Source organism: Schistocerca piceifrons, chromosome 8, assembly GCF_021461385.2.
Source record: "Schistocerca piceifrons isolate TAMUIC-IGC-003096 chromosome 8, iqSchPice1.1, whole genome shotgun sequence".
Taxonomy (NCBI): Eukaryota; Metazoa; Arthropoda; class Insecta; order Orthoptera; family Acrididae; genus Schistocerca; species Schistocerca piceifrons.
Window position 1 is genome coordinate 497,857,554 of NC_060145.1, and position 12,410 is coordinate 497,869,963.

The 12,410-nt window shown below is 46.4% G+C and overlaps 1 protein-coding gene across 1 annotated transcript in view; it reads right to left on the reverse strand.

Moving 5' to 3' along the window:
- Positions 1-3,364: 3,364 nt before the first annotated feature.
- Positions 3,365-12,410, reverse strand: part of LOC124711521 — a 92,768-nt gene continuing 83,722 nt past the window's right edge. The window contains exon 4 of the mRNA XM_047241643.1: positions 3,365-3,541. Coding sequence (XP_047097599.1) covers positions 3,412-3,541 — 130 coding nt within the window. The 3' untranslated portion in view covers positions 3,365-3,411. The remainder of the gene's footprint in view (positions 3,542-12,410) is intronic.

Sequence of the window (12,410 nt, forward strand, 5' to 3'; positions counted from 1 at the left end):
CCCTTGCACACTTGTAGTACTGATGGAACACACAAATTGGGTCGCGAATGAATATATCAGCCTTCAGCTGTCTTCCCTATAAGCGACTAAAGCGGGCACGGTCACCGGATCGACGTTCTCCTGGGAGTCATGTTTCTTGTTTTCGACTTAAAACTGACAGTTAATTGTAGCCCTCGCACCGTCGTAATGAGTTTGGAACACACAAAGTGGGTCGCGATTCAATACATCTGTGGTGTCACCGCCAGACACCACACTTGCTAGGTGGTAGCTTTAAATCGGCCGCGGTCCACTAGTACATGTCGGACCCGCGTGTCGCCACTGTGTGATCGCAGACCGAGCGCCACCACAAGGCAGGTCTCGAGATACGGACTGGCACTCGCCCCAGTTGTACGGACGACGTAGCTAGCGATGCACACTGACGACGCCTCGCTCATTTGCAGAGCAGATAGTTAGAATAGCCTTCAGCTAAGTCAATGGCTACGACCTAGCAAGGCGCCATTAGTAACATTGCATGTATCTAAAGAGTCTCACTTGTATCGCCACAATCTCCAGATGTACCAAAAGGATGGATTAAAGTTAAGTATTCCAGAAGCTACGTAGTTTTCTTTATAGCCTTCATTACGTAACTTGTCTCAGACCTCACGCATCCGGCTTTAGCTTAGCGCGTGCCTTTCGGCTTCCTCTCATTGTGTCTAGGCTGTCTTGCCTAGACACAACAACATCAGTCTCCAGCCGTCTTCTCTCCAAGGGTCTATCGCATCCTCGGTCGCCGGATGGACGTTCTCCTGGGGTCAAGTTCTTAGTTTCCAACGTAAAACTGACATTTAATTGTAACCCTCGCGCCCTCGTACTGACGATGGAACACACAAATTGAGTTGCTATGTAATACATACAGTTGCTGTAATCACGAAAACGCTATCGAAACACTCACTCACACCATAACTGAGTGCAACAAAGTAAGTATTGGAGAAGATGTACGGCATGAAATAAATAAACAAACACAGTCGTACCCATGACTCCGCTACAGGCGTCACTAATGGTAAGGAATATAGGGTATTTTGAGGCAAAGTAACGGGGCGGAATAGCCAGTTCTGTCTGATGGGTTGAATTTACATCGAATTGGAAACTTAATTAGTATTTGCATAGATAGTTTAAAAGTCTTTTCCTATGTGTACCCTGTCAGGAAATGTTTAAGTACCAATGTCAACGAAAGCTGCTTTTGGAAGAGGAAGAGAGGATATTAAAAATCCTGTGCGGTGCGCATGCGCTGTCTTAGGTGGATTTTTTTAGGCCAATTTGAATTTTGTTTCCCAGCTTCATAGACCACATGCGTCTTACATAAAATTGCTCGTCCCGACTTTCCCTACGTCACTGCGGTCGTTATAAACAGTTATCGTTTACGCCCTGTGTGTCTACTCGGAAGCCAATAAAACAAAGGAAAAGAAAAAGAGGCACTGCAGCTGATTCAGCTTCGGCGGAGTGAGCAAACATTATGTGTATCGAGGCTCCTCATCCTCTTTTCGATGTATCCACTCACGATTACTTCTTATCACGCTACTTCAATGGCAAACTTTCTCTTGTAGTATTGGAAACCGTAGGGTGCATAGGAGAAGCAAGATGAAAGAACATCAAGAAGGCATCTCCAGGAGAAGACGTAGATAGTTGCGATAGGCACATTACATTTACTGGAATGGGGAAATGATTGGTATATATGCTAAGACGTTTCTTCGTTTGTCCCATTATGAGCATGTAGTAATTAATAAAGTTGTAACATATGTGCATACAATTCATTATTAATTATTAATGATGCTTCGGCACCCAAAATATACTTTGAAGAGCATCGCGCTCTTGAGAAAGTTGGTATTGCTTGTAGTAATAAACTAAGGCAAATTTGCTGTTCAAGGGTACGATTCCGCTGGAGTTATGTGGTGCCCGTATAGTGAACGTAACATAGAAAGTGTTTTACAATTCATATTACACACTTCTACAGGTTATGGAGGGGGCTTAGTAGATCATGTTTTACATAGGAATCCATGTCTCGAAACCTCATCTAACGACGCTATAGTGTCAATATTGTTGGCCCCGGCACCTGTAAGTGTACGTATATACAGGCTGTTTCAGTGATGATGTTACAAACTCTCTAGGATGATGGAGAAGGACAAATGAAACAATTTCAGGTAAGGCTCCCTGTATTGGAGACAAACAGGCCAACAGATAAGCGAAAACCGTTCTGACACCTCTGACAGTGGAATACACCTACAGGTATTGTTGTTGCTAAGATTGTAATGTAGGGAACTTTCAGAGGTGGCAATATGGACCAAAACAAGGAAAAAATATATAGCAAACGTGGGCTCTAAAACGCATACCTTAGGAGCACTTCTTCATCTTCACTGCTGTACAGCACACAGCCGGCTCCTTTAACTTTGATGCTCTGTAGTGTCTTTGAATGACGTTTCCGGAGATCGATTACTATGTAAAAGTTGATCTCCTAAGTCCCCTCCACATCCTCTAGAAACGTGTAACATGAACTGTGAAACACGCTGTTTAGCAAACCAGAGCAATCTGCTGAAACAAGTAAAGTTACAGACTGGTCAACGATCGTGAGCCAACGTAAAGCCGAAAATAGTTGTTTTATGGGGCAAATCCGTTTCACATACGTATCCTTGTACCTGACATAGAGCCTAAGAATAATTCTAAAAAACAAAGTGAGAATAAGTACATATTATTTATGTGTAAGAATGTAGCGTATACGACGTTTGGTAAAAGAAGTTTTCGTCCTAAATAAAGGCATTTGTTTGCAGCATATGACTATTGTTCAGTTTTTTACCGAAACTGGGATCATACCCGGTTCTATCCCGATGACCTCTGCCTGGCATTTCCAGTATCAAATGATGCAAGATTGAATAGGCTGGCTTCAACCTTCTATGGAAATAAAATAAATATGCGTGCAACAGAACTTTTGTTGGAAGGATTAAGGTATTGTGAATCAGACTGCGAGGCGCTCACACAGATACTACGATTTCAGATTGGGGCTATACAGACAATTGTGGTACGCTAACATTTATTAGAGTCTCAATAGAATAAAAAGAGGTGCTTCTCAGAAGCAAGCGTAGAAAATGGCCTCGTGGATAAGCAGGCTTCACTACCATTGTGGAAAGTACAGGTTCACGAACGGGTTGAATAAGGAAAGGAAATATTGGATATCTCAATGGAATGCATTGGGTGCGCAGGTGGTGATTTGCTGGACATCATTTTCGGTAAATAATCGTAACAACGTTTCCAATTTTGTGTAATGAAACAAAATGTTTTTATTTTCTTCAGTTGGTTTTATTTACAGTAACTGAGTGATCAAAGAAATATGTGGAGTGTGCAGGGCTAAGTCAGCTCGATACCAGAAGAGCAGTGAACTGGTCAGCTGCTGTGTGCCGCGCCCCACCACTCCGCGGAGTCGACGTCTGTGTCGCCCTGGTCCAAGTCCACGCTCTGGTCCCAGTCACCAGAGTCTGGTACCCACCACGACCACGGGGCGCGCTTGCGACCTCTGCAACACACGTGTCAGACCAATACGTTAAGTACTAATCAATAGTGATCTGTCCACTGTAGCTCAGCAGATTGCAGGAAAAAATCACACTGAAGTATTTTAATTGTGTAAACTAAGGAGCGAAGACATGATAACACTGTTGGTCCATTTTTGGAACGCAGTACAACAGCAGTTCTGCGTACCATCGAACAGATAAGCGCTTGGTAGTTTTCTGAAGACACTTGGCGCCAGACGTCAACGCTCAGGTCACGCAGTTTCCGTAAACTATAGGTCGACGGTTTGTGGCTAAGGAGCTGGCCACCGAAGTGTTGCATCGCGTTCACATCAGGCGAATTTGGAAGGTGAGACGTTGACGTGAGTTAACTGTGAGATTCCTTAAATTACTGTCGTACGGTTCTGGTACTGTGACACAGACAATTATCTAGCTGGAAGATGCCATCGCTGTCAGAGAAACACCACGCACGAAGGAGTGAAGATGGTTAACACACACATGAAATCGAAGCCCACCTGAACGTGCCCCATACCGTAATACTGCCCCCACCAACCTGCATCGGTGGATCGGTGAATGTTTCGACAGTCATTCACCTGTAGCTACTATTCCCTATAGACTGAAAAAGTAGCTTCTACAAAATTATACCTCCAATTACTGATTACAGCGATAATATTCTGCAAGGGCTCTCTCAGGAAAGCTCACGGCTCCTGGACCTGGTTATGAATGCCTGTGGTCGTTAAATCTGTGATGCTCGACTTTTTGAACAGATTTCAGCATCATGTGCGCAGTTATCCTACCTTCGTTCAGAGAGGCTGAGGGATATTTCCATACCCTCTGCCTTCTCTTCTGTCTTATCAACGAACACTGTCCGTGATACCTTTCCCCGACTTTATCGCTCTTATCTTAACAACACAGCAGAAACAACCGATCCCGCCAGACGAAACTGTTTTTCTCCACCGATCAGCCACTCCCTCAATATCCTTGTCAGTATCAGGAACCCGACCGTATAGTAACCTCCCGCATATTATCAGAGAACTCTATAACATCCCCAGCTTCATAAGATAGTTAATGACATACTACTAAAGCAACAATAAGCATTACCATTGTCTCTGTACGCACTCGTTACTCTCCTTCTCCCAACTAGATATTCCTAATTTTCCACCATTCTTAGCTGATACAGTCTCCTTAAATTTATTTTCTCCAGAGCACGCTATATCAGAAAACATCGATTTTGTACATCTATAAATTCTTTTTATATCTGCCATTATCATTATTGCTGTTATCAACATTATTATTATTATTATTATTATTATTATAACTGTTATCACTATTAGTGGCTACAGAACAATGCTGAAGATTAGATGTGTCAGTTAACTAACTAATGAGCAAGTACTGAAGACGTGCAGTATGACAATAATGTTGAGGACGTTCAAAGGATTGGAGGTCAGTACGCACATGGCACGTTATGCCTCCAGACAGCATAACACCTAAACCTCCAAAACGATCATGTTCGACCATGCTTCCGGGTGCAATACGTGTTTCCACATCTCGCATTATGAGGGTACGTCCATCACTGTAGATGATGATCGTTTTGGTGGACCAGGTGTTACGGTATTGGGGTGGCAAAATGTTGTGTGGATGTAATGAACTCCAAGTCTTTGAACACTGTACACTCACCGGTTAAAGTTATTGTGACTCTGTACTTCTTACCCATGTGCTTTTCTTCAAGGGAACCTTCGGCCCTGACTTCATTTCTATGGATGACAGTGAGCGACCGCACCGAACAGCGCAGATGGAGAAGCTATTGGAGCGACGGGACTGGCATGAACATCCACCGTGACATACATCCTGCCGCGCACGTACGGGACGAGTTGGGGAGATGTGTTACAGCGAGCTCACGTGCACCAATGACAAACCCGCAGTAGTCAACCATGCAGGTGGGGGAATGTAACGCACTGGCACTACAACTGCTTCCCAACCTCGTCGGCAGCAAGGGAGCACAACTGTGTAGTTCTCTACTTGCTGATCGATTCTGCAGGCGGGTGTCATCCGTCCCACTGCTATTGTACGTCTAGGGTATCTACACCAGTAGTTACATAATTTATTAATAGTTTTCACTTTGAGATTATTATTTTGCGAATACTGGTAATCTTATACACTGATTAGCCAAAACATTTTGATCACCTGCTTAATAGCTTTTCTGTCCGTCTTTGGAACGAAATACATCGCTGATTATGCGTATTATATTCTGTTCTTAGGTTTGTGGAGAAATATGCCTTTATATGTCTACGCACAGGCCTGTAATTCGCTTAACGGGCCGCCGATTTGCGTACGCGGTGATGGCACCCGATAGCGACCCAGATGGGTTCCATAGGATTTATATCAGGCGAATTTGCCTGCCGAGACATCAACGTGAGTTCACTATAATGCTCCTCAAACAACTGTAGCGCGGTTATGACTCCGAGGCACGAACAGTTATACTGCTAAAATGTGGCATCGCCGTCGGGCAAGACAACAAGAATGAAGGGACGCAGGTGGTTCGCAACTGTCAGCGTATCTTCGATTACTACCACAGGTCCCGCGCAAGCGCAGGAGAATGATCCCCATAGCAAAATACTGCTGTCACCAGTCTGCGTCCATGGCGCGCTGCACGTTGCCTCGATGACAGTGTCTGTGGAGACGACCATCGACGCAGTGTAGCAAACTGTGATTCACAGAAAGACCCAACACTTTTCCATTGATCGATGGTCGAATCCTGATGGGCTTGTGCCCACTGCGATCGTAGGTAACGATGTAGTTGGGTCAACATGTGAACACGTAGGGTTTTCTGATGCGGAGCTCCACATTCGGTGAACAGTGTGCTCCGAAACACTGGTGCCTGAACCAGTATTGTGCTCGTTCGGCAGATATGACACATATCACTATCTATCGTACTTTATAGATCAGACAAGCCTCGGAAGCCCACGTTCTGTGAAGAGTCGAGAACGTCCAACCATTTTGCATCTAGTGGTATTTTACTGCCCTTCTACCTCTTTCCGTAGATGGTTTCGACGGCAGCACATAAACGTCCGACCAGCTTCGCCGTTTTTGAGGTACTATTTCATAGGCTCTGCGTAATAATTATCTGCCCTTTATTAAAGTCGCCTGTTTTGCCCCATTTTCAGCCCATATCTTCGCTAGATTGATCCGCCGTCCGTGTATGCCCCGCTTACATACTTTTGTTACCGTGTCACGTGGCCGCAATGCCACCGGGCTGCATACAATGTAACGGTGCGTAAGCGATCATAATATTTTTGCTGTTCAATGTGTTTGCGATTTAAGTGTTAGCAACTTTGTAATGTTACGTAGTCAACTTTAGCTTACAGTTCCAAGAATCAGAGGACAGACGTGTTCACACTGTGAGCGTCTCTGGTGGGCTCTTCAGTTGGCGTCTCACTGCATGAGGTGTGGTTGTTTAAAGAGCGCCTCATCAAACAATATGGAGGTCGGGGGCTTGCCGCTGTGTGAAGCAGGATAAACGGCGATCTCTGCCAGATCTGACGACAGACTGCAGTGCTGGAGCAGACGCAAGCGATTCAGAGTACACCGTCCAGCGCACATGGGGCGCCGCAGTAAACGTTCTCTACTTCCTCACATGTAGACTCGACGACATCGTCAGTTATGATTACACTGTACACTGGATCATCGAGAACGTACCGCTGCTCAGTGTGAACGTGTCGTCCGGTCGGATGAATCACCTTTCTTGTCAGAAAGTTGGGTGCCGGTTTTCGGTTGCGGCCGTCATTTGGGTGAACGGCTACTCGGAAAAATTCACCGCGCCAGAGACTCAGACCTGTGGCGGCAGCATTACTTTGTCAGGGACACTCGCCAGAGCGTCAGGTGGAACTGTGGCAGCAATGGAAGGCAACATGGCAGCTGCGGACATCGTGGAGAATGTTCACACCACCTGCGTTCCTTCACAGCTTGCCGTCATCACCAACGGTGGTGGCATCTTACAGCACCACAAATTTCCCTGTCAAACGCTCGCAATGGGCTACAGTGATTTGAGTAGCATGATCGTGGACTCACACTAATTCCTTGGTCACCAAATTTTGCCAGATGCGAACCAAATGTAACACAGCGAGGATGCCATCGGGCTCCATGTCCGCACCCGCAAACCAACAGGTTTTTTAAGGAGATGGTTGATCTGTGCATTTATCCTTCCGTATGCTATCATATAGCAATAGATGACTAGTTTTATACTGCAAAATGTTTTGTAAAGTGGACGAAGAACCTAAGACCCCGACAATTCATTATCGTTGTCATTTTCGTTAGTATCATCATCATTTCAGATCATCAGTTTTCTCACCAGAAAGAGCTTCGAGATGACACACATATTTTTCACCCCAACGAACAAGCTGGCTGGACCTGCAGTCGAGAGCCGTTCAAATTCCGTCCTTCCATCGCGATTTACATTTTCGTGGTTTCATTAAACTGCGTAACAAAAATACCAGGATAGATCGTTTTAGAAGGATCCTACCGGTTTCCTTCCTCATGCCTTGCCAATAAGAGCTGATCGCCCTTTCTTTATTTCTTGTTGCTTACGTCTAGTGAACAAAAATATCCACTATTAAGTAAGATGAGCTAAACTTTCCCGTTCTTCCAATAAAACGAAATCCAGCATTCGCCTTCCCTAACGCCAACCTGACGTGTTGATTCTGTTCACACCATTTCATATCGCTCTGCAGCTTTAGGCCTAAATGTTTAATCGAAACAACTGTGTCAAGCTGCACCCAACTAATGCTTTATTCGGCCGTTGCAAGACTGTTTCCCGCTCAGCCGTAGTAAGCTACGTTTTTGTACACTGAGAGCAAGCTGCCATTTATGATACAAGTACAAATTTTGTCTAACTCATTTTGTATATTCCTACACTTACTCAACGACGACACGTTCCCGTACACCACGGTGCCATTAGCAAACAGCCGCAAATTGCTCCCACCCTGTCCGTCAGATGATTCATGTATGAGGTCCGTTCAAAAAATTCCGGAACATTCGTAATTTCGTGGGAGTGGTGAGTTGGAGAGAAATTCGGTTTGCATCCCTGCTCACCTCTGTGATTTGTGTTTAAGTTCCGGAAGTTTTAGTGTTGAATGTCTGTTGGTTATTCTGTATTCTGTACTGAGTGGAACGTTGTCTCGCACCGTTCGCGAATATCGAGATGGCAGAGTTAGAACAGCCATGCTTCTGCATTGAACTGCGCGTGAAACTAGAGAGACACGCCAAATGATGGAGGAAGCATATGGTGATGGGTCCTTAAGCCGTACTCGGTGTTTCGAACGGTTCACACGGTTTAAAAATGGGTGGACGGAAGTTAAAGATAACCCTTGTTCCGGCGTCTAGCGACGACGCTCGTGCAGGTAAGTCAACGAAACTGTGTATTCCTTTGAATACTGACTGTCCGGGAGACTGCAGAAGAATGTAACATTTCAGTTGCATCATGTGATATCCTGACACAACATCTTGAAAAGTCTCATGTTGGCACCAAGTTCGTCCCACGGCTCATTAATTTTTGGAAATTTGTAGTAAGGTCTTATGAGACCAAACTGTTGAGGTCATCGGTCCCTAGGCCTACACACTACTTAATCTAACTTAAAGTAGCTTACTGTATGGACAACGCACACACCCATTCCGGAGGGAGGACTCGATCCTACGACGGGGGAAGCCGCACGGACCGTGACATGACGCCCCAACTACCCGGCTACTCCACGCGGCCGGCTCATTAATCAGGAATAGAAAAACCTTCGCCTCGCAATCTATCAAGAGTTTCCAGATGGCGTAAATGCGATCGAAATGCTCCTTAAGAGAATCATAACTGATGACGAGACGTCGGTTATGGTGTTGAGACCAAGGTTCAGCTTCACAATCGATCTGGAAAGGTTTTCTAAAACCAAAAAAAGCTCGTCAGGTCAAATCAAATGTCAAAGTCATGCTCATAATTTTCTTTGGCTATGAAGGATTAGTTAATCATGAATTCGTGCCACAGGAACAAAGTGTTCATCGATGATACTCTCGGGACGTGTTGCGATTCTTGAGAGAAAAGAAAACGGCCTGAAATGTGGCGAGAGAATTCATGGATCTCGCATCATCACAACGCATCCGCATATTCGTCCCTGTTGTGCGTGGCTGTTGCACAAACAACGAAATCACTGTGCTGCCTCATCCTCCGTACTCTCGTACCTGACATCTGTGGTCTGTCTTTTATTTCCAAAGTTGAAAACCCCGTTGAAAGAACGAAGATTTACAACGACAGACGAGATGAAAGAAAACTAGCAGACGGCGCTTCACGCGATACAGCAAGAAGCGTACCAAGATTGCTTGCATAGTTGGGGACGGCATTGGAGCGGTGTATCAATTGTGGAGGAGAATATTTCGAAAGAGACCAGGCACAATAAGTAAAAGGTAAACGCAGAAAAGTTTTGTGGACAAAGTTCCGGAATTTTCTGAACAGACTCTTCTTCTTCTTCTTCTTACGTTACGGCCTCTGTAGGACCACGGGTAGCCCCTTCGTGGACTGCATTTTCCTCTTCTTCTCCCAGAACCTCTTCATTTTTTCTCTTCTTCTCTCCCGCTCTTCTTCCGAGATCTTCAGTTTCCGTTTCTCCTGTCGGCTCCACTGGTGACACTCTAATCTTTTTCCTGTATTCTTCTCTGTCATTGATCTCCGGCATATTGGTCGGTGTGTATTTGTTCCTCCAATTTTCCTTTCCTTCTACCTTGATCCCCAATTCCAACCAGTCCTTCCGAAGTTCAACAACCCACTTGGTTCCTGTCTTTCCCCTTGTCCTCCCTGTTGTTTCCCACACTCTCTTCGTCATTCTGTTCATACTCATCCTAACTAAATGTCCAGCAAACCTTGCCCTTTTGAGTCTGATTTCCCCGGATATTGTTCATGTTCCGGTACAATTCTTCCCCAGGTCTTCGCATCCACCTCTCTCCACCTCTTTTTGGACATAGTATTTTTTTCAGTATTTTTCTCTCTTCTTTCTCTAGTTGTTCTGCCCCATTTCTTCCTAGTGTTATCGTCTCAGCAGCATATAATACTGCATTCCTCACCGTTGCCTTGTTGTGGCGTAACTTTGCCTCTGTGGATATATTCTTTTTGTTATATACGCTCCTGGAAATTGAAATAAGAACACCGTGAATTCATTGTCCCAGGAAGGGGAAGCTTTATTGACACATTCCTGGGGTCAGATACATCACATGATCACACTGGCAGAACCACAGGCACATAGACACAGGCAACAGAGCATGCACAATGTCGGCACTAGTACAGTGTATATCCACCTTTCGCAGCAATGCAGGCTGCTATTCTCCCATGGAGACGATCGTAGAGATGCTGGATGTAGTCCTGTGGAACGGCTTGCCATGCCATTTCCACCTGGCGCCTCAGTTGGACCAGCGTTCGTGCTGGACGTGCAGACCGCGTGAGACGCCGCTTCATCCAGTCCCAAACATGCTCAATGGGGGACAGATCCGGAGATCTTGTTGGCCAGGGTAGTTGACTTACACCTTATAGAGCACGTTGAGTGGCACGGGATACATGCGGACGTGCATTGTCCTGTTGGAACAGCAAGTTCCCTTGCCGGTCTAGGAATGGTAGAACGATGGGTTCGATGACGGTTTGGATGTACCGTGCACTATTCAGTGTCCCCTCGACGATCACCAGTGGTGTACGGCCAGTGTAGGAGATCGCTCCCCACACCATGATGCCGGGTGTTGGCCCTGTGTGCCTCGGTCGTATGCAGTCCTGATTGTGGCGCTCACCTGCACGGCGCCAAACACGCATACGACCATCACTGGCACCAAGGCAGAAGCGACTCTCATCGCTGAAGACGACACGTCTCCATTCGTCCCTCCATTCACGCCTGTCGCGACACCACTGGAGGCGGGCTGCACGATGTTGGGGCGTGAGCGGAAGACGGCCTAACGGTGTGCGGGACCGTAGCCCAGCTTCATTGAGACGGTTGCGAATGGTCCTCGCCGATACCCCAGGAGCAACAGTGTCCCTAATTTGCTGGGAAGTGGCGGTGCGGTCCCCTACGGCACTGCGTAGGATCCTACGGTCTTGGCGTGCATCCGTGCGTCGCTGCGGTCCGGTCCCAGGTCGACGGGCACGTGCACCTTCCGCCGACCACTGGCGACAACATCGATGTACTGTGGAGACCTCACGCCCCACGTGTTGAGCAATTCGGCGGTACGTCCACCCGGCCTCCCGCATGCCCACTATACGCCCTCGCTCAAAGTCCGTCAACTGCACATACGGTTCACGTCCACGCTGTCGCGGCATGCTACTAGTGTTAAAGACTGCGATGGAGCTCCGTATGCCACGGCAAACTGGCTGACACTGACGGCGGCGGTGCACAAATGCTGCGCAGCTACCGCCATTCGACGGCCAACACCGCGGTTCCTGGTGTGTCCGCTGTGCCGTGCGTGTGATCATTGCTTGTACAGCCCTCTCGCAGTGTCCGGAGTAAGTATGGTGGGTCTGACACACCGGTGTCAATGTGTTCTTTTTTCCATTTCCAGGAGTGTATGTCTCTCGTCATGCAGAAGGCTGACCTCATCTTCTTTATCCTCTCTGTTATTCCCTCCTTGCTCCTGTTCCTTCCTGTTATAAATTCTCCCAGATATTTAAATTTGTCCACCATTTGCACAGTGCCTTCCGGTGTTTGCCAGTCTGCAGTGGTATTCAACGTCTTTGTCTTGTTGTAGGCGATCCTCAACCCCACCTTTCTGGCTACCTTACTTAAGTTGTGTCTTTGCTTCTTCTTCCGTCTCACTATTTCTATGTCGTCTGCAAAGGCTAGGCAGTCCACTTGAGCCCTGTTGTCCTTTTTG